The sequence below is a fragment of the Panthera uncia genome (genome assembly GCF_023721935.1).
Source record: "Panthera uncia isolate 11264 chromosome B3 unlocalized genomic scaffold, Puncia_PCG_1.0 HiC_scaffold_1, whole genome shotgun sequence".
Lineage (NCBI taxonomy): Eukaryota > Metazoa > Chordata > Mammalia > Carnivora > Felidae > Panthera > Panthera uncia.
Window position 1 is genome coordinate 11,194,988 of NW_026057582.1, and position 22,996 is coordinate 11,217,983.

At 52.2% G+C, this 22,996-nt stretch overlaps 1 protein-coding gene across 2 annotated transcripts in view; it reads right to left on the reverse strand.

Moving 5' to 3' along the window:
* Positions 1 to 22,996, reverse strand: part of RIN3 (Ras and Rab interactor 3) — a 123,008-nt gene that overhangs the window by 48,535 nt on the left and 51,477 nt on the right. For both annotated transcript variants that reach the window (XM_049612278.1, XM_049612277.1), the window contains exon 3: positions 19,617 to 19,734. In XM_049612278.1, coding sequence (XP_049468235.1) covers positions 19,617 to 19,734 — 118 coding nt within the window. The remainder of the gene's footprint in view (positions 1 to 19,616; positions 19,735 to 22,996) is intronic.

Below are 22,996 nucleotides of genomic sequence, written 5' to 3' on the forward strand. Positions count from 1 at the left end.
TTGGGCAACATGGGGCTTCTTTTTGGAGGCGATAAAATGTCCTCACACTCACTAGAGTGGGGATACACCACTCCGAACCAAAAGCCGCTAAAGGAGCCCCCTAAGTGGGCGAATTGTGTGAACTAAATATATTATATGGCTATCTTTCAATAAAGCCACTACATTAAAAAAAGAAGGAGTAGACTAAATTTCACTGCCTAGATTGTGTTTTTCTGGGAGTTTTATAATGAGCACATATGACCTCAGTAAGCAGAGAAACTATAAAGAGTCTACATTTTTCTCTAGCCTTTTAAAAAAAATGTTTATTTTTGAGAAAGAGAGAGAGACAGAGTGTGAGCAGGGGAGGGGCAGAGAGAGGGGAAGACCCAGAATCTGAAGCAGGCTCCAGGCTCCGAGCTGTCAGCACAGAGCCCGACGCGGTCTGGAACTCACAGACCACGAGATCGTGATCTGAGCCAAAGTCGGATGCTTAACCGATTGAGCCACCCAGGTGCCCCAGTAGATTTTTAAAAAAAATTTTCAGTGTTTATTTATTTTTGAGAGAGAGAGAGAGAGAGAGAGAGAGAGAGAGAGAGAGAGAGACAGCGTGAGTGGGGGAGGGTCAGAGAGAGAGGGAGACACAGAATCCAAAACAGGCTCCAGGCTCTGAGCTGTCAGCACAGAGCCTGACGCGGGGCTTGAACTCACGAACCGTGAGATCATGACCTGAGCTGAAGTCTGATGCTTGACCGACTGAGCCACCCAGGCACCCCTCTTTGCTCATTCTGTACTCAAGTTGTTTGCTGTTTTGTTTTGAAGGGCTCAGAGTTCCTCTTTAGCTAGGACATTTTCATAACGTATTCATTTCTCCACAAATATTTATTGTGCTCATCATCTTGATAAAAAGGGTAGGTGGATATAGAAATTGAGAGGCAGCCTCACAGGTAGAAGGATGACAGGGAATTTGCCAATGGTCTGGCCATAGGACATCGCTCAAGCTGGGTCCCCGACAGGAAAGGCCACAGGCGCAGAACCTGAGAATAAAAAGCCACTGTGACGACAGGCTGGGGAATGGTTCGCAACTGGGGAGCAGGAGGGACAGACGTCGGCAGGCCTGGCAGGTGCAGCCAGGCCCGCTGGTCCTCATGCCTCCCACCCCTCGAGGCTCCTTCCCAGCTTGGAAGGCCGCAGTTACCTTCTGGCGGCCCAGCAGCACGGTTGCCATGGGAACCGCCACCTGGGCAGTTTGTGGCTCAGGTGGGAAAAGGCCTCTTTGCTACTCTCATCGGGCCTGTCCAAAGGCTCGATTTTCTGCAGTAGATGAAAACTACTGCCCCTGCTCCCAGGGGTGAAAGTGGGGAGAGTAGCAGTTTCTCCGGAGTCCGGGGGACCCTGTGGGTCCAGGCCCAGCTCTGGCACCCACTTGTTTCCAGAAGCTCCTGCAGCAGCTGCCTGTCCTGTGAAATGGGAGAACAGCCATCTCCCTGCCCGAAGGAAGGGTGCTGCCAGACTAGGGTTTGTGGGATCGCTGGTCCCAGCGGAAGGAGAAGCGGCCAGGAGGGAGCACAGAGAGTCCCACGCTGGGCAGCAGGTGGGCTGTGCTCTCTGGGCGGGCACAGATCCAAGCACGAGTGGTGGACACCCTCGTTCCCGCTCCAGGCAAAGCCCACGCGGGAACGGTACCGACCAGGCATGGGCTCCCGGTTCCATCGGCCACATGCCCAGAGACCAAAGCCCTTACTCTCAGAGTCTTGCTTCCTGAAACCGCCACGTGATGATAAGAGTAACCGAGGCCCTACTTGGCCCTCTGGCTCCTCGTGCAGAGGTCAGAGTGGTACCCTGCAGAGGTGCTGAGTGAGGGCTAGCAGCGGCCCCTGCACCAGAGGGAACACAGAGGTCCGAAGGGCTGGGGAGGGAGCCCAGGAGGGGCGAGTTAGGGCTCAGGGACCTGGAGAGGATGACAATTTGAAAATGTGCTGGAGACAGTTTCCTTTCTCTCTCCTTGCCTGGTACCGACGGTCCAGGTAGACACCTTGGCCTCTGGCTCATTGGCTGGCCCTGGAGCCCCTTGATTGTCTATTTACAAGCTCGCCTGAGCCTCCCTCTGTGAAACTTCCAGCCCCTCTGAGCCCCGAAGCTTCTCAGTGTAAGATCATCCTTCCTTAGCTCCCCTCCCAACCCCCACCACATCTCCTCCATCAACCACGGGTCTGTGAGAGGAGGGGCATGAGCTGCAGGGAGGCTGACAGGGAAAGGAACAGGGAGGAACTGCCAGTCATGGGCAGGGGTCCAAACAGGGGGCTGCTTCCAAATGCCCCTAATGCTCTGTTATAGGATCTGGCAAGGGAGCAGAAAGGTGCCTTCTCTTCCAGGTGGCTGTAGCCCTGCCCTAAACTGTACAACCTGACAGGCAGAACACCAGCTGGAGTTCATCTCCCACCAATGAGGCACTTTTGGACAGTGCACAAGCTGTGCAACTGTCCATGGCAGCCCTGGATGTGAGTCATGGCCATCTTTGCTGGTTGCAGTAGGCATAAGGAGCAATTTCCTAGTAATTTCATCTTAAGAATTTTAAGATGAAAAAGTACTGCAATGTCTTTTGTCTTTTTACTGAGTTCTATCCCACATCCCAAATTTGCTCAGACTGGAGACTCAACCACACCCAAAAGCCCCTCCCACTGGACTGAGAACCATTGAAAGCCAGAAAGGAAGGGCCCTTAGAGACAGGTCTGGTCCAAACTCTCTCACTGCATAGATGAGGAAACTGAGGTCCAGGGAAGGTACATCATTGTGCTGTGAGCCAGTATTAATTTGGGTGCTCCCCAGAGTTTGATTATGGTGCTCTCTGGAATCTGATTGCTATTCTGATTGTTCTGCCCCCTTCTCCCAAATTCCTGGCTTTAGGAACCATGGGCTTTAAGCCTCCTGATTAATAATGGAGGGGTACAGTTTTCAAGGTTTCAGAATAATAATAACAATAGCAATAATAATATCGACCACTTATTAAGTGCCTACTGTGTGCCAGTCTCTATTTTTAATCATCATGGCAACTCCGTTATCCTCATTTTACAGGCCAGGAAGCTGAGGCTCAGAGAGGTTAAACACATGGCCTGAAGGCCACAGTCATGATTAAGTGCCACCAGCCTGGGAGCCTGGTATATCAGGTGCCTTTTTTTTTTGTCCAGAGAGGTGGCCTGGGGTGGAGGGAGGGCGTCCCAGTACTTCATGCTGGAATGCACTCATTGGGTCCCTGCTTCAAGTGAATAGGTCAGCTAGCAGAGACGCCTGCCCACGGGCCACGCATTTCCTCCCCTGTCACCAGGCAAGCCCCACGTCCTCCTGGGTGACACCCTCCCAGGAAGACCCGTGGCCTCCCTCCCTCCGGCCCTGGCGCTGGGTACACACTCGGCTTTAGAGCAGGATTACACCGCGTCATGCTGTGTTCCACCTCTCGGGAGAGCTGGAGTCAGGCCTTCCTCCTTTTCCTTGTCCCAGAGCCAGGACCTTGCCGGGATGATACCGCAGCCCGGGCGGCATTTGCTGTCGCTAAAAGCATCGCCCCCGAGCCTCACGCTGGCAGCCACATCCGCCAACAGCTGCGGCTACACGGTTCGAGCTGTAACGAAAGATTCCTTTTCTTGGATGGCGCTCTTCCATAGTTAGCGACTGTGCAGACGAGGCCGTAGGTCGGGGAAAAGGAATACAGAGCAAATCGTCACAATGCAGATGGGGACTTTGCCTGGGAACTATTTATGGGTTCAGAGGCCAAAACAGAAGGGGCGACGTTAGACAGATGAGTGAACTGCCAAGTGTCAGGGAAGACTAAATCACGCGTAAGCAGACGGGGAGGAGTTTGGGGAGAAGGGGCAGGGAGGGGTGGAGGACAGCAAAGCAGAGGCATGCCGCCTGCCATCTGGGGGTCTAACTACCCACAGGGAATGAGCTGCCAGTCTGGGAAAGCCATCCACCTGCGCCTCCGCTCACATTCAGCGATCAGCAGGTGTCTTTGTCTCCATCAAGAAGAAACACTTTGCTCTGTTGGGCCAAAGGAAGAAAAGGAGGTGGCCCGAGGCACCACCCTATTGGCGAGAACACCCCCAAGTCCCACAGAAGGACCCATCAAGGCACAACCCAGCTCAGGAAACAACCCGGCCTCAGGGTCTTACCCCAGAGTTTGCAAACTTTAATCTGAGGTCTAGAAGAAAAGCGACGACCACTTACAAAAACCGGGAGGCCCAGAGAGGTTCAGTGGCTCGGCAGAGGTCACAGAGAGCTGGGAAGTGATCCCGGGACGTGACTCTACAGCCCGCGCTCTCACAAAGCACACACTCTTGGTTCTCCAGACCCCGCCGTCCAGGAGAAACAACATGCAAGCTATGCGTGCAATTTTAACGTTTCCTATAGCCACGTTGGCCTACGGTTCTGGGGAGCAAATTCAGCGGGGGCGATAGGGCACTGCATTGCGGCTGTAGGGTCAAACGGCACTCCCAAAATCAGCCCATCAGTGGGCGAGTGGGTGCTCTGATCTTTTATCTGGCTCCTCACTGGTTCTGAATGTGGGGGTGGACAAAAGGGGTGTTATTTATAGACACCCCCCACCGCGTCCCCATAGGCATAGGGCCGGATGCTCTCTTGAATCACCATAAATACCCCTGGTCAGGAAAGGACACACTGTTGCTGCACGGAGAAGAGACTCTGCTCACACAGGGAAGTTGGTAAGACCGCCCAGGGGTCAGGGCCCCACATCCTCAGGCATTTCCTCTCGCCCCAGGTTCCTCCAGCCCGTCATCTAATCCAAATTCCCCTTTAGCTACCAGATGGCAACTCTGTGGTGCAGCAAGAACAGAGATGGAAACGGGTATCTTGACCCCAAAGGGCGTGACCACCAGGGAGGGTCACTGCAGAGTCAGCATCTCATGCCCCGGAGACTCTCAAATCTCCGCCCTGAGTCCTGGACCCATGGGTTTCTTCAAATATTTGCTGAGCACCTACTATGTGCCAGGCACTGCTCCAAGCCCTGGGGTGATGGTGGTGGCTTCTTTCTCCTGGGCTCGGTGGTTCCCCGTGTCCCTTACTGTCACCCCCGCCCACCATTCTTCCCCTGGACCTGGGGTGACACTGCCACAGGTCCCTGACACCCGGTGCTTACAGGCCCCTCTTCCTTCTTCAGCCATTTCTGCCCACATGTGCTGCCAGTCCTCTTCCTAAGTGTCTCCTCCGTCCACACCCGCTGTAGGAGCCGGTGCGGGCCCCACCATGCTCCCCTCTGGTCTCCATCCTGGGTTGTCCCCCCGCCCACCCCAGCAGTGGGGGGCTTCTGTGTGAAAGGCACATCAGACCATGTCCCCCATCTTTTTTTTTTATTTAAAAAAAATTTTTTTAATCTTCATTTATTTTTGAGAGAGAGACTGTGTGAGCAGGGGGAGGGGCAGAGAGAGAGAGGCAGACACAGAATTGGAAGCAGGCTCCGGGCTCTGACCTGTCAGCACAGAGCCCCACGTGGTGCTCGAACTCATAAACTGTGAGATCATGACCCGAGCTGAAGTCGGACACTTAACCGACTGAGCCACCCAGGCATCCCACGTCCCCCCATCTTTAATGCCCTTCTGCCGGGGGTTCTTCCCAGGTCTTTTAGATAAAGGCCAAGCATCAGGACCTGGGAGCACACTGCCCTGGGATTGACCCGGGCAATGGTCCCCGTCTTTGCCTGTCCCTTCCTTCCACACACCTCGTACTCCAGGCAACTAAGCTTCCCTTGCACACACCCCAGCATCCTGTGACTCCATGGCCTTTTTTGGACTGGCTGGCAGCCTCCCATGTTCCTCCTCACTCCTCCCCCTGGGGTCTCACTCACCCTCCAGCGTTGGAGCTCTTTCCGCCAATTGCAGTAAAATCCTAACACTTTCTTAATATCATCTTCTGTGTATCCCTATGGCCTAGTGTCCTTAAACTGGGTAGATGAATAAGTGCACGCTTTACACAATTCTCTAGTTATGTAGTGTGTGTGATCCTTGCACCCCAAAGCAGGTAGAAGTCTCCTCGAGAGCATAACCATGTTTTGCACTCAAGAGCAGTACAGCAGAGTGTTAAGCATACATGTGGGGGAGCCAGGCTGCTGGGTCTAAACCCTGGACCCACCCCTTACTCGCTGTGACCTCGAGCAAGCCACTCAGGCTCTCTGGGCCCCAGTTTCTTCACCTGTAAAACGAGGATCATACTTGTCCTGGTTATCTATTGCTGAGTAACAAACCACTTGAAAAATTCGGCAACATAAAACAGCCATCTTTTTGCAGCTCATGGTTTAGTGGGTCAGGAATTTGGGCAGGACTCAGCTGGGAAATTCTTCTGCTCATGGCACTGACTAGGTCACTTGGTGGCATTCAGCTGGGGACTGTCCTGGTCCAGAGGATCCAGAAGCCTTCCCTCATGCCTGGTGCCTTGGCAGGAAAGGCTGGAAGGCTAAGCTCAGCCGGGCCCTCTGGGGCTTTGCTCCCTCTCTGCATGGTCTCCAGGTGGTCTTTCCAGTGTGGTGGTCTCAGTCATCAGATTTCTTACATGGCAATCCAGGGGTCCCAGAGTCCAAGCAGAAGCTGCCAGTTCTCTTAAAAGCTACACAGGGAACTGGCATACTGCCCCTTCTGCTTTCCTCTGTTGGCCAAAGCAGCCCCACGCCAGCCCAGATTCAAGGGGAGGGGTTGTAGCCCCTTGATGGGAACAGGGTCAAAGAAAGGACCGCCATCTTGAATCTGCCACACGACAGTGTTTATATCTTAGGGCTGATGTGCAGATTAAATGAGTTAATTCATACAAAGCGCTCCGCAGATGATTGCTATCAGTATCCTACATCCTTAGTCTCTCACTGTACCCAGGAAAGGCCCGGGCACGCAGCAAGTTCTCAGTAAATATTCTGTGTCGTAACTCAGTAGAGGAAGAGGAATATGGAGAGCATTCTAGGTTGGGCTGTGTAGAGGGAGCTTCCTGTACCAAGCCCTGAGCCACATTCTCTACACTCGGGGTCACCTGGAGTCCTAAGACAGTGCAGTGAAAATGGGGAGAGCCCAAGAGAGCAGAATTAACACCAACCCAGCACACAGCTACGTGTGCCAAGACCCCACAGGCCCCTCTCCCAAGCATCCCCCCAAACCCGTATGTTATAGCCGAGGAAACTGAGCTCAGATGGGCTCAGGCTCTTGTCCACATTCAACCAGGGGCTGAGTGACGGGCTTCACATCCAGGTCTGCCTGGATCTGTTGGTTCCTTCTACTACAACCAAGAAAACCACGGAAAACGCTCTCTTCTCAAAGACGGACAGGGCTTTGGTCCTCGGGACTCTGACACCAATAAGAAGGAGGCTCTCAGCCTCCCACTAGAAAGTACCTCATGGTCTCAAACGTGACCTTGTCTGTGACCAGCTTGCCGTGTCACGTGATCCACGTGGTGTCTCTGGGAATCTGTGTCCCACCTGCTGGGCCACCCCGACTCTGACGTAGTTCCTATTTCTACACACAACCAACACACACGCACCTGCCTGTTTTAGAAAAAAGATATAGCTGGGGCATCCAGGTGGCTCAGTTGGTCGAGTGTCCAACTCTTGATTTTGGCTCAGGGCATGATCTCACGGTTCGTGAGTTCAAGCCCCACAGGGGGCTCTGTGCAGAAAGTGTGGAACCTGCTTGGGATGCTCTCTCTCTCACTCTCTCTCTCTGCCCCTCCCCCACTCGTGCTGTCTGTGTCTCTCTCTCAAAATAAGGAAATAAACTTAAAAAACATAAATAGAGATACAGTTTTTCATATAAGAATTGTTAACAGATTGCATGTAAATGCACACTTCATATCTACATGTACACACTCCAGGCTTCAGTTTGGAAAGCCTGCACATAGACATCAGCTCCCAATGGTTCTAGAAGGTGGGCACCCATTTTACAGATGAGGAAACCGAGCGGCAGCCTGCTGGCAAATGTGTAATGACCAGCTCTCTCGGGAAAGAAACCTCAATTTTGTAGCAGTGGCCAGCTCCCAGCATGTAAGCACTCCTAGTATCAAGCCCAGAGTCAGGGAGCAAAGTGCCTGCTCACATCGCACAAGCCGGAGCGAGCTGTCTCCCGTGTGCCACCAAAACCACAGCTCTGAGCCAAATCCACTTTCAGATGGTTGTCATGAGGCAGAACCATCAAAAGGCCTGGCACTCAGGTGACCCACTGACTCGAGGGACTCGTCCTCCGCACGGCTGTCCTTGTTGAAACCACCTAGTCCCCTTCTGCTGCCTTGCGGTCCAGCTCTGGTTCTGTGCCATGAACACAAAGGACTCGGACATAATTTTAGCTTAGGCCTCAGATTCGGCAGGTGATTCCAAAGTCCTTAGACATGCTCGATGATCGCCCGCACTGCCTCCTTCTCCTCCACCTCCTCCTGACTTGGAGAGCCTCCTGCGTAAGGACCACGGGAGATAAGACAAGAAACAACCTGGCTCAGGGGGAGGCACGTTGAACGTGGAGGTGGCAGCCTGGGTTCAACCCCAGCTCCGTTCATGGGCACGAGTTCCTCAGTGGCAAAATGAGGGTCCTAGCATCTGCTTCCTAGGGCTGTGGTGAAGACAAGAGGAACGGCTTCTATAAAAGCCCATCCAGTGCCTGGCACACAGTGGGTCTAGTACAGTCCCTGGCACACAGTGAGTGCGTTACAGTGGCTGGCCCACAGCAAGTCCCCAGTAACTGGGGCTAGAGCTACATGAGATTTCATGGTGGGACCTAGTTACTGGGGAACTGGGTCTCACCTGGGGGCTGCTCAGGGCAGTCTTGGACTGAGAACAATGCCGACATTAAAGAACATTCCAGCAGGGGAAGTCCTACTGGGGCAAGTTCCTTAAAAGTTTCCACTATGAAAACCAAAACCAAGACAAACAAACAATAAGCACAACACAGCATATGTGATAAGATCGAGACTGCTGAAAAAGCAGTGGAAACTATTCACTGAGCCTCCACAGACAAAAGGAGATGGACACAAAGAGCCATGGAAGACACCAGTCCTTTTCTACAGAACTTTCCAGAAGGTCTCACCTCTGACTTCTTCCTTAAATAGTTTGGGCAGAAAGAAGAAGTTGGCGGGACAGGCATCATAACGTGGCTTCCCAAGAGGCCAGCCCAGCTGCCTAGACACGGAGAGGCAGGTGTCTGCCTCAGCCACGGCAAGGCTTTAGAAAAGTCCAAGTGCTTGGGATGTCTGGGGTCAGGCAAACAATGAATAGCACCTTCTCTCTGTGTGGGGCTTTGTCCTTCCTAGGCACTTTGCATCTGTCTCTTGCCAGGTGAGGTCAGGGATCCCTCCCCCCAGGAGTTCCAGAAACATCAAGTGACTTGCTGAAGGTCACGCAGCAAGTGACTGGGAGAGCCAGACTAAAACCCAGTTCAATGACACCGACCCATGGCTTTGCCCAAGCTCCCACCGGCCCTAACGCTGCTCACTCTTCCTAGTGGTAAGCCATCTCGAAACTCCCAGAGCAAAGTACATCTGGGAGGTGCTCCAGAGGGGCTCAGAGGTAGCAACTGGCTTTCTCTTTCAGGAGAAAACCTAAAACTTGTAAGAGCATCTCTTCACACGTCCTGAACTTGGGGAAATCCTCCTAGAGCAAGCCGAGCCTCCACACAGGGTGGCCAGGAGAGCCACAAAGCACTTGGCTTTGTTTCTTCCACTCTTGTCCCAACCCACTCAACTTCCCCAGCGATCTTTTTAAGAGCAGCATCTGGTCTTATCATGGTCCTCAATAGATCCTAGCTACATACATATGTGAATGAATGAATGAATGCAGTGTCACTCTTGCATTTCTGCCTGGTTTTAGGTGTATTCACATATGTCTTCTTGTCTGTTCCTCATAACAATTTCCTTACAGGCATCATTCAATCCATTTGTGGTTGAAAGTGAGGCCCAAGAGGGGTGCCTGGGTGGCTCAGTTGGTTAAGGATCTGACTCTTGACTTCAGCTCAGGTCATGATCTCATGGTTCATGAGTTGGAGCCCCGCACCAGGCTCTGTGCTGACAGTGCAGAACCTGCTTAGGATTCTCTCTCTGCCCCTCCCCAACTTTCTCTCTCTCAAAATAAATAAATAAACTTAAAAAAAGGGGGGGGGGGGCGCGCCTGGCTGGCTCAGTCGGTTAAGCGTCCGACTTCGGCTCAGGTCGTGATCTTGCAGTTTGTGAGTTTGAGCCCCGCGTCGGGCTCTGTGCTGACAGCTCAGAGCCTGGAGCCTGCTTCGGATTCTGTGTCTCCGCCTCTCTCTGCTCCTCCCATGCTCACGCTCTGTCTCTCTCTGCCTCTTAATAATAAATAAACGTTTAACAAAAAAAGGAGAGTGAGTCCCAGGAATCAAACATCTTGCTATAGTTCACAGAGCTAGTTTAGTGGGAAAAGTGAATGTAAATCTAGATTTTCTAACCCTAAGACCCAGGCCAAAGGGAAAGGTGGGAAGTCAGGGAAGGGGGAGGGCAATTCACCTTTTGTGAACACCTCCTGTGTGTAGTGTGAGTTTGCCATCACTAGGAGTCCATTTCACAGTTGAGAAAACCAAGACTTAGTGAGGCAGAGTACTGAGCAACATTGCCAAGACCTCACAGCCAATGAAAACAAAGGGATTTGAATCTGGGTCCACTGGGCATGAAAGCCCACCCTCTCAGGCCTTCTGGACCAGGCCATCTCTCTGTTCGAGTGTGAGGTGTTATAAAGCAGCTGATCAATGGCCTGGTGTTTGCTGAACACTTGCTACAGCTCTACTCTATGAGGGCTGTGGGGACCACATCTCTTGTAACACACAAACCCTCGGAAGCTTCCAGCCAGTGGGGGAAGAGGAGATAGGAAAATGTGGAACAGACAACGAAGGCCGAAGGGATTGGGGAGAGCATCCAAGGACAGGTGGCGGGGGCTGAACCTGGTGAGTACAAGGGAGGGGAAAGAAAGGGGCAGGGTGGTTCCAGATGAGGGCATAGGCATTATTACTCTCCCAGGAGGGCTTTACACTGGGGGGGAAACTGCCCTGAACAGGCAAGAACAGGAGAGCACATTAGGAAACTTCACTGTCCACCCAAGGAGAGGGCCCGGGTGAGCGGTGGGCCTCAGGAGGATTTTGACAGTCAGAATGAGCCTTTTCTAGAACAGGTAGGCTCCCCCTCCTCTGCTATTTCAGGACAGCCAGGACAAACCAACTCCCACTCCTTGCAGGCTGAGGCCTGACATTTCACCACTGTAACATCACTACTATAACTTTTATTCCTATTGAGAACTGAGACGCACACCTTCACGGCTGTGAGCACAACTTTATGGTGATGTTAGTCTTTCACATGTTAGTATAAATCTGTTTATTGGCTAGAGAATTTCCAGAGAACACGTTTTCCCAGGAGGTGGCAGAGGGAGGCAGAAACAGCTAGGAAGGAAGGTGAGAGTCCCAGATGCAAACGTTGAGCTAAGATAATCCACATTCCCTGCTCTCCAGTGACAGAAAGCCCAGGACCCCTGACACTTCTGTAGTCACCTCCAAAAGAGGGGTGGCTGCACAGAGAACCCCGGCTCTCTGAAACAGTTGGGTTGGACTGTTTTCCCTTGGACAGATTTTCGGAAGCTGCAAAGCCCCTGAAGGTGGTGGCCATTGTGCACACGGGCCACCCACTCGGGCCTGGTGCTGGCATGAAACCTTCACTCCCACAAACCCATTTCCCTCTCTTCCCCTTCTCTTGCCTCCAAGGCCCTGTGTTCTAGAAGTTTCTCTCATCTCTGTCAAAACTTCTTCCTGTGTCCCACTTCTTCAGGGCGAAGTGAACTCCCGGCAGTCCCTGTGTTGCTGTGCCCCAGAGAGGCGGTGCACCACCCCGCCTTCTTAGGAGGCTTCATCCACTGAAAGGGCCTCCCCTCCCACCCCCCTGCAATGGCCACTCCAGGCCCCGCCCCTTTTCTTGGCCCTGCTGCCCTGCCCAGTTCCCACCTGCCACTGCCATCGCCATCGAGGCTCTTAACTCGGGCAGGTCTCTCAAACCCTCACTCCTCCTGCTCCTACTGCTCCTGGCAGGGAGGGCCGTCCCATCCCCCACCCACACAGCCCAGCTCTCTTCGGAAGCACCGATTTCATCCGGGCACTTTCTGCTCCAACTGTGTCCATGCCTTCCCAAGATGCTGCAGAGCGAGACCCTGACACCCGGGGGTGGTTGTCAAGGCCCATGGTGACCCGGCCCAATCCCACCTTCGCAGCCTCATCGTCGATTTGGCTCCCCTCATCACCTTACCCCCAACACCGCCCACCCTTCCCTGAATCTCTTTCCTGCGTCTGAGCCCTGCAGGGTGTGGTCTCAGTTTCTCCTCCTCACAGTGATTTCCCAACCTCACGGCCCAAGGAGTCCTGGATGATATCTCCCTCAGCCAAAAGTAGTCTGTTTGGGGGCACGTGGGTGGTTCAGTTGGCTAAGTGATGGGCTCTTGGTTTCAGCTCAGGCCATGATCTCACAGTTTGTGTATTCGAGCCCCGCGTCAGGCTCCGTGATGACAGTGTGGAGCCTGCTTGGAATTCTCTCTCCCTCTCTCTCTGCCTCCCCCCCACTCAATCTCTCTCTCTCTCTCTCTCTTAAAATAAATGAATAAACTTAAAAAAAAAGTAATCAATTTTGATGCCTCCAAAGTACCCACTCACATTCTGGCACTTACGACAGACAGTCTAGCCTGCACTTTTGGTTAAGTGTGTGTATGAGTGTGTGTGTGTGTGTGTGTGTGTGTGTGTGTGTCTACCCTATGGATCCGATGTCAGGAGCCATGTCTTACAGAGCCCATCATAAGTGTCCTTCTTCTGAAGCCATCTAGAACATATTCAATTGGTTGTGTCGTTGTCAAAATGTTTAATAACTCAGAGAAAGCTCATGGTAAAATATTTAAGTGAACAAAGGGAGGCTAAAAACTATATGCACCACCATGATTCAAAACACATTCACGGCGGGTGGCAGGGGGGAGGGAAACAGGCGAAGGGGGTGAAGAGAACACTTATTGTGAGGAGCAGTGAGTGATGTACAGAAGGGGTCAATCACTCTATTGTACAACCAAAACTAATGTGACCCTGTCTGCTACCCATACTGGAATGAAACAAAAATTTTAACGCATTAAAAAAAAAAACAAAAGAAATTCATCAAAGTTTTACAATAAAGTTCTTGGAGTTAAATGATCCAATGGTGTGTTTTTTTTTTCCCTGGACCAACCCCAATTTTGGAGGCTGAGAAGGGAATTGCTGAAACCAGAAAGAAACAAACTGTGGTTAGCTTTTAGCCCAAACCTCCCTGGGTAACAACCGCTGTGTGATAAAAAGAATGAATCAGCCTCTTAGAGGAGTTCTCTGGAAACAAGGCATTGCAGGAAACAATGGTTTTGAGGTGTAAGTTGATGTTTTTCAATCCCCACAGCAAATGACGACTGGTGGTGTTTACTGAGAGTGCTTACTCCATGCGGACGCTGGGACGGCTCTTCCTCAGAAACATCCCCACGCCGTCCAGGGGACAACACGGTGATGTTGGGAAAGCTACTCCAATTCTGATGTCAGTTCCAACGGGTCTCTTTCCCCACCGCACCAACCGATTCTCCTCCACCAGCCGGGTGTCCTACGATTCAGCTCAGTTCTGATGCTGTCCCCCTGGAGGTGGCGTCAGACCCCACAGGTTAAAGGCTCAGTCCCACGAGATGGCCCCCTGCCCCACCCCTTCAGATGCTAATTACAAGTCCAGGTGCTTGTGGCCAAACAGTAACAGATGGGATGTTCCAATGACTCCCTTCTTGGGTTCAATTAATTTGCTAGAGCGGCTCACAGAATCCAGAGAAACATCTTACATATTAGATCACCGGTTTCTTATAAAATGATATAAATGACGAATAGCCAGATGGAAGAGGTTCACAGGGCAAAGTATGTTGGCCCAATCCAAAAGCTCTTTGAACCCCATCCTTTTGAGGTTTTATGGAGGCTTCACTACACGGGGATGCATTGGCCATGCATTAAATGATTAAATTGTCGGCCGCCGGCCATTGGTGACTGATTCAAACTCCAGCCCCTCTCCCCGCCTTGGAGGTCAGGGTGTGGAACAGAAAGTTCCCACCCTCCAATCATGCAATAGGTTTCCCTGGCAACCAACACCTCACGCCCCCCCAGCCCTCACTGAGGTCTTTGTGCAAACTCTGGTGTGGTTGAAAGGGACTTGTCATGAATATCAAGACACCTTTGTGGCTCCTAACACTCAGGAAATTCCAAGGGTTTGGGGAGCTCCATGCCAGGAACTGGAATGGAGACCAAACATATATTACTTATTATAAATCATGATAACATGGCTACGATGCTGTTGAGTGCTTTCCTCCCCCCAGGCGATACTGTCCCCCATCCCTACATATATTCACGCATCGACCCTCCAACAGTTGGTTCTGTTGCAGGTGCTTCCATTTTGTACGTGAGGAAACTGAAGCACAGATAAGTAGCTTGTCTGAGGTCCCAAGGTGACAGAGACAGAATAAAGATGCAGAACCATCTGCCTCTCCAGAGCGCATGCTCTCAAAAGAGCTCTGCTTTGACTAGAGTGTAACTTACTACTATGGGAGTACTGCCTCCCCGATAAAATATCACGAGCTTGCCTTGTCCTTCCCAACCCCGACGTGAACGATGATCGTTCCTTCCCTTTTTATGGACTTAACATGCTGTGGTCCAAATATGGGTTAAATCTCATTCTAGGATGGTGGGTCAGTTGGTGAAGGGCTCAAACCCAAGAGCAGCAGTGCAAATCTCCCGTGTGGACCTCAAAGGCATTCTGGTCCACACAGGGCCATCTGGATGACGCTCTGACATGCCCATACATACAGATCTCTACTGCCCAGGAACACTTATCTAGAATTTCTCTCCTCCTTGGTTTAAAGGTTCCCCCAGTCCAGTGGCAATAACACATCAGTGCCAATCAGCATGACATTCACCAAATTTACCAGTGAGGTGGGCTTTGTTCCTAATCACAGGTGGATCTATCAGCTTCAACTACTTGGCCCCAAACCACAGACCTCAGAGTGGGAGATCTGTTCAGGGTAGAAGAAACCCTGCCTGAGCTCAACACGCCAGCTTTTCTAAAGCCAGGGGGTCAGCCTGGGTAGCAGGGAGTAGGCAGGGAGTACCGTGGGGCTGCCCCTGAAACGGGGCCTGTGGCTCAGACTGAGTGCCAGGCAATGGCTTTCTGTAGGGGCCAGACCACACCATCCGTCCCTGTCTGATGGTTCCTCTTCTGGAGACAGGGCCAACTCATTTTCTTTTTCTTTCTTCTCCTTCTTTGTTTTTGTTTTTGTTTGGCAGCCAGCAGAAAAAATGCCGTCACATGAATGTGTCAGTGTCACCATCTTCAAGGGTGCGGATGAATGAAAAGGGGCTAGCTTTTCATTAATTTCAGCCATTTCAGCTGGCCTAGCCTCCGTCCATCCTGTAGCCTGCTCCTGTGTTCCCTGCGTCCCCGGCCCTAGTGCCTTCTTCTGCTGGTTCTCTGCCCCCACCTGCCACGCACACACAGCTGGCCTCTGAGGGTCCCTGTGAAGCTAAGTGGTAGCTTAGCTACCCAGACACGGCAAAGCCTTCTTTTTACCTCAGAGCGGAACAGAGGTAGACTGGGGGTGCAGGAGATGGTGATGCCTGCTCGGAGTGGTCACCGCCCCTCCCTGCATAGAGCGCAGACAGCAGCCGCTGCTGCTCAGGGCTGTTCGTCCCCACAGCATCACTAGCCTGAGCGACTGGGCCAGTGTTGTGCAAAGAACCTCTTTTTTTTTTTTTTTTTTTCTAATTTTAAGCATTTATTCATTTTTGAAAGGCAGAGAAAGACAGAGCATGAATGGGGGAGGGGCAGAGAGAGAGGGAGACTCAGAATCTGAAGCAGACCCCAGGCTCTGAGCTGCCAGCACAGAGCCTGACGCGGGGCTCGAACCCACGGACCGCGAGACCATGACCTGAGCCGAAGTCGGCCGCCCAACCGACTGAGCCACCCAGGCGCCCTGCGAAGAAACTCTTAACAAGGAAGGAGAGGGGGATCCAAGCACACAGAACCACAGAGGTGGTGCAAGTGAGCCTTCCTCGTGGGGCCACGGGTGAGGCTGACCTCCTGTGTTCGGGGGATCCCCTCGTCTCCCTCCTTTGCCTGAGTTGCGTGGGAAATCCCAACAAAAGGTCCCAGTCCCGGGCCTGGGCCTTCCCCTTGCCCACTTCCTCCTCAGGCTGTCCCCCGCTGCGGCCACCACGGCCACAGGGGGACTCAAAAGCTTGGTGGCTCCCGCCTCCCACAAGGGACTACGAGGCGGGCGCACACGTTGGATGGGATTTACCCAGAGCCTGGAAACCTCTGTGTAGGCTCATTCCACTCTTCCTTTTAGCTTAATCTTGCAGGAGAATTAGTAATAATAATAATGATAATAAGGCCCAACAAATATGATTATAATCTTCTATTGTGCTCTCGGTACTGTCCTAAGTTATTTATTTATTTATTTTTAAAGTTTGTTTATTTATTTGGAGAGAGAGAATCCCAAGCAGGGTCCACGCTGTCAGCACAGAGCCTGACTCAGGGCTCGATCCCACTAATCATGAGATCATGACCTGAACCGATACCAAGAGTCGGATGCTTTAACTAAGCCACCCAGGTGCCTCTGTCCTAAGTAATTTAGACACACTAATTCCTGCAAGCACCCCTATGAGGGAGACACCATTATCCTTCCCATCGTAGAAGCCTGGAGAGGCTAAGTAAGGCCTGGAGAGGTCACACAGGTAGTGGAAGACAGAACTGGGATTCAAACACAGGCGGTGGCTTCTGTAGTCTGTGCTCGATCACCATGTTAAGGAGACAGGTACTGAATGAGGAAAGAGACCAAAAAGATCAGAACGGTGAATCAAGGAAGCACAGAAACACATCATCTGGTCCATTCTTGATGTTGTCTGGGTTCAGGAGTGTGAGGTTTGGGGGAGCGCCAGAGTAATATACAGAAAGAGCCAAAGAAAAACACATACAAACTTATAGATGACATCTGTGCGGTCACAGTGAATGGACACAAATCATGATTGGAAGAGTTATGTCACAGGAAGGATTTGGGGTTTGGGTTTTGATGGTCTTTTCGGCAAAGTTGAGCACTGAGTGTTTCAGAGTGGGAAGTGAGATTCTACCACACGGTCCTGGGAGGAAGATATGAATCTGGAAAAGGGAGCTAAGTGCCTTGGTTTGTGGCTTGGGCTCCCGATTGGAAATGAGACATCTGCAGCCAGACATGACATCCTGGTTCCATTGGGTAGGACTTATGCATGCTTTCTGACCAAGTCCCCAAAGGCCAGGAAGTGTAACTGGGTTGGAAAGACTTAGAAGTGATTACCCTGGAGCTAGGGCGGGGAAGTGGGAAGGAAGCGAGGGGCAAAGGAGAAAAGCAGATCTTCCAGTCTGTCAGTCCAGCCCGGTTCCCCTCTCCTCTGAGAAGCCTTCCTTATCAGCCTGCCCTTGAACAAAGCTCCCTCCTTGCACTTCTAGAGCACATGCCCACCTTCAGCTACTTTCTCCATGCTGGTGTTGAAATTCAAGAGCACAACCGGCTATCAGGTTTCTAAAGGACTGCAGGTAACTAGTGCCTGGGCAGGCGAGTCTTTGAACCCGGCTGATGGTCAAACACGCACCCGGGGTCTGTGCACCCCCAGGCACCTGCTGAGAACATCCAAGAAAGGGCCCGGGTTCTTGGAGAACAGTAGGAGCCCCAAACAACCTCCCCCTTCTACAGTCATTAGAAGGCGCTGTATACCCTGGCTTGGGAAAACTATGACCCTCCTTCCTCTTTGAGATCCCTACACTTTCTTTGTTGCTGGACACTGCGGGACAGAGGTCACTAGTTTGCTATCTAAAGTAACAACCCCACATACTCTACCCCCTCACAGACTCTCAGCCTTTCACCAAAATCCAAGTCCTCTGCTTCTGCCTGGGCACAAGCCAGGACCACATTTCCCAGTCTCCCCTGCAGTTGGGTGTGGTCATATGACCGCACTCTAGCCAATGGAATGCAAGCACAAAGTGACACACCCATTTCCTGCACAAGACTCTGAACTGGGAGGCTGCCTGCTCCTGCTGCAGAGCCCCCCCCCCCCCCCCCCCCCCCCAAAAGAGCCTTCCCCGCTGCTGCTGAGGAATCTTGCACAGGAGCAGACACTAGCCTCTTCTGGGCTTAAGCCCTTACACTTTTTGTTGATATTGAGGCAGCTGGCTGATCTTCCCATTTCCACATTCTACACAGCAGGGACTCTTCAGGTCAAGGTCATCCTGTATTGTTCCTTGTTTACCATCTCCTCCTTTCACCTGAACATAAGCCCTGAGAGGCTGAGGCTGTGTTTTGTCCCATGTTGTGGTCGCAGTGGTAGAACAGCCCCTGACACAGGGGAGATGCTCAATAACCATGTGCTGAACATAGAGTGAGTCAGGGTCTCTGTGGAAAGGCCCCCTTGAGCAACCTGCTTCTGCTTTCTCATCCACATCCACCTCTGGAGCTAGAAGATTAGCTTCTAAGCGCACTAATACCCACCGGTCTCCCCTTTGGGACCCAGCCTGTGTTCTCTCCTTGTTCCTGCTCTCCTGGAATCCTTCCCACCTTCTGCAGTCACCCCTGTCACACTGCACAGCAAGTGTGTGTCTGTGTCCCTCCCCCCCCCCCAAGCCCCCCCCCCCCAACTAGACTGGGAGACCCTTGAGGCCAAGAGCCTATTCATCTGTGTATCTGCTCAGTGTTGGGCACAAGTGTTTCCTGAGAAACAACCACTCCAGAATATTTAATAAATATCTCAAAATATTTATTATATTTACATGTTATATAAATATATATTTACGAAATATACTTCATACATATTTTATTGTCTTCTTTAACTCTTTTCAGTCTGTTTCTAACTAAGGGTAAAAAGCTTTCCACACCCCCCGGATTTTTAAGAGGACCTAAGCTGGATGCCTGGAATATTCTATAGATTCTTCTAACTCCTAGGCTTTTTGGCTCTTACTACCTGGCATGGTCTGTGAGAGGCCCGGACCCTTTCACTGTGTATCAGTACAAACCGCCCTTGATCAGAGGCCCCAAAACATTTTCCCACGGGCCCCAGGCCTGCTCCCCACAGCCCTGTGCACGCACAGGATTTCCGTCTTCCAAACTGCCTACCCATTTGACCCTCACCAAGGCCCAGTGGCTCAGGCAGGACAGTGACTGTTACGTGCATCTGACAGACGAGAAAATGGGCTCAGGGAGGTTAAGTGACTCATCCAAGATCAAGGTTGGGGTGTGTGCCGAGCTGTCGCTAGGACCAGGGATCCAGACAGTTCCTCTCCTTTTCTTCCGTTTCTCCAGCCTGAGCTAACCAGAAGAAGCTTCACGGCGGCCAAGAGGAAGCAAAGCCAACAGGCTGTGACAGGGGTGAGCGGAAACACATCGACTGTGAGTGATAAACTCAGTTCACAACAAACCTGGCCAGGTAACTCTGGGGGGCTGAAAGTCCCCCCAGCCTTCCTATTTTAAACCCCTCTGACCAGATGGGAGTGTCTGTGGTAGTGTGGTGTAGCATCTTCTTCTGCTGCTGCTGTGTGGTCAGGGGCCAGCACAGGAAGGTACTTACTCGATTTTTCTTCTTTAATGGTGTATTCGAGCACCTCGGACGAGCTGTCGTTCAGGGAAGGGAAGTGGACACAGAGCACCAGGTGCTTCAAGCTGCTGTCCCGGCAGACCAGGAACGTCTACAATGGAAGGAGGGGGCAGCTCCATGAGTCAAAGATTTGGGTGAAGGTTAGAAGGGCAGCAGTGAGCTGGAAGTCATCCAGAATGTTCCAGAAACAAGGAGGCAAGCATCCCTCAGGAGAACTGGGGATTCTGCCCCAAGAGCCACGTGTCACCTGGCCCATGTCCCCTGCTCCTGAGTCTCCATTTCTCATAGGCCCACAGAGGGGGGGCGGTCAACTAAATCAATGTTTCCTAAAGAATTCTGTATTGTAGACACAGAGTTTGATGGGGGTGTTTAAAATGCGGATTCCTGTGCCCCACCCCGGGGATGCTGGTTGGGTGGGAAGGGTTCAGAATGGGCTGATTCTGATATGGGTAGGGGTCTGGCATACACACACAGAAAAGCTCTAAGGTAGGGGCAGTCATGTTGATTTTCAAGTCACACCCCAACATGTATGCTCACCTCCACCCGTCCCCACCCGGAGGTCTAAAGCCTCCCCGACTCAGGTCCCAAGCTCCTGGGCTAGAGCGTGGAAGACCAGGAGTCTGGCCAGAGATGCTGAGGGAACGCTGGGGAACAGGGCCACCAGGGCATCCCCGAGAATGTGGCCCCAGGGATGTGGCCCCGGGCACAAGACGCTCTGGAGAAGCATGAAAATGGCAGGTTTTCCCTCTCCCCACCAAGGCACACTGTCCTCTCTCCCCTTTCATGATACTCCAGATTCTCTGCCTTCGTTATTATAACTGTTAAGAAAACATTATCCTAATATTGATTAATAGCAGCCCACACCTACTGCCTCCCTAGTCTGCCTCAGGCTTTAACCCCAGGTGATTAGATTCCATGATCTCACTTAGTTCCCTTATTAAAGCTATGGGGGGGGGGCGTTGCTATTATTATTATTTTTTTTTTTTTAAATATTTATTTATTTTTGAGGAGGGGAGGGGCAGAGAGAGAGAGAGGGAGACAGAGAACCTGAAGCAGGCTCGGAGCTGTGAGCACAGAGCCCGATGTGGGGCTTGAACTCACAAACCGTGAGATCATGACCGAAGCCAAAGTCAGACGCTTAACTGACTAAACCACTCAGGTGGCCCTGGAAGGTGTTATCATTATCCCCATTTTAGAGAGGAGGAAGCTGAGGTAGAGAGAGACAAGTAATGCCCTTCGACTTGGATCCTGGGCACTCAGTCACCCCCGTACCCCCTGCACCCGGCCCAGAGAAGCTGGGCTCCTTTGGGAGCAGTGACACAATGAGCCCATGAGTCACTCAACTGTGGTTGGAAGTTTACCAGCCCCTCTCCTGGAGCAGGGCAGAGTGGAGAGAGCATGAGAGCGTGGAGTGTGGATGGGAGAGGACAGGCGAGGACAGGAGGGAGGCTTCTGGGGGTGGAAATGCAGGTGACATGCTGCCTGCAAATGTGCCCCAGCCTGGAAGCTGGCCTTCCCTAGCAGACCCAGCAGAGGCTGGCTTACCTCTAGAAGCCTTCGGCAGCCCCCACCCTGCACGCAGAGAGGACGCCTGAGCCCCCTGCACGGCCTCGCCTTATGCAGAGCTGTGGCATCGCTGAACCGATGTGTTCACCTGAACCCGATCTGGCCTCAGGAACACACTGTCTTGCAGGGAAAAGGGTTTATCTGGCCTTTGCTTCAGAGGCCCAAGGTCAAGCTGTCTTCCGCCTGGGCTGGATGGGAACCAGCAGTGTGTGTGGGAATGTGAGGGTGAGTCTGTGGGGGTGTGGGGGTGTGGGGGTGGGGGAGTGTAGTATAATGAAAAGGGGATCTGGTCTTTGTCTCAGGTTCCTGGCACAGAGCTACAAAAACCCTTGGAATTTCCTGAGTGATAAGTGTCCTTTATTATTCATAATGAGCCGTTTTTGACTGTACCTGAATTCACACTAACAGGTGACTCATGGCAGCCCTTGGTGTCAAAGGAGGGGCTGGCCACAGAAAAACCAGCGGGGGTGGGGGGTGGGGGTGGGGGTGGGGAATGGAGGGTTGGAACTTTCAGCCCCACCTCTGCCTCTCCGGGGAGCTGCAGACTGGATGGCCGACATGTTAGTCGGCCCAGTCATGCCCAGGAGATAAAACTCCGTGGAGATTTCTGGTCGGTGAACACATAGATGTGTCAGGGGTGCTGTGCCTGGATTCCACCAGGGGAAGGGAACGGGAGCTCTGTGCACCCCTTCCCACCCCAGACCTCACCCCTATTCGTCTCTGTCCCTAGCTGCTCTTGAGTTGTGTCCTTTAGAATAAAAGGGTCAGCAGAAATAGAGTCTCTGCAGTGAGTTCTCAGTCATTCAGCGAATGATCAACTCTGAAGGGGGGCCGTCATGTTTAAAGCCAAGTCAGAAGTCTGGGTAGCCTGGGGACCCCACTTGTGTCTGGCGTCTGAAGTAAGGGCAGTCTTGTTGGGGACCCTGCTCTTTAACCTACGGGGTCTGCACTCACTCCAGGTACTTAGTGTCAGAACCGGGTCGAATTGTAGGACCCCCACTGGCGCTGGAGAATTGTTGTCAAAGCAGTGAGTGAGTGAGTGAGTGAGTGAGTATGTACGTGGTGGGGGTGGGGGGGGGGGGGACTGGGGAATGAGTGGACTCCAGGCTGCCCCAGGGCCTCTTGCCTGGAGCTCTGGGGAACAGGGCACGGGAAGGAAGGCCAGTGTTTTCCAAACTGTGGCTCATGACCCGTGAGTGCAAATGCCACCAACTATTTTTATTTTTTCAAATAAAAGAGAAGAGAAGATAATCAGGATGCCTATAAGAAGGATGAACTCGGTCAGAGAGTGAGAGAGAGAGAGAGCGAGAGACCTACAAAGGGCCAGGGCCGTAGCCCCAACATATATTTCTTCCTCTACTGGCATCGCCTTCTTCTTGAACTATTGTGACCCCACGCTGAGCTCTCTCTTGGTTGACTGCCATGACAAAGCACAGGTGCCAGCCTCAAATGGGACCTCCTTGTGCCCTGCAAGCTCCCTGGCTCTTTCACACCCAGCATGGACTTATTTCTAGATTTCTCCACTCTGCTGACACATCAGCCCTGTGCTCCACCCCCATGTTTACGGAAAGGAAGAAGATAACTTCTCCAGCTGGGAGGAGAGTCAGTCTGTCACAATCTGTATTTTTCTTGGGCTCCCGGAAGGCCCTGAGCAGCCAGTCATGAGCTCGGTGGCCCTGGGTGATTCTGTGGCTCCCCTGAGCCTCAGTGTTCTGATGTGATCTGTAAATGGGGAGAATAACACCAGACTACCCAGCAGAAACAAAAAGAGCCAAAGCCCCGCCCCT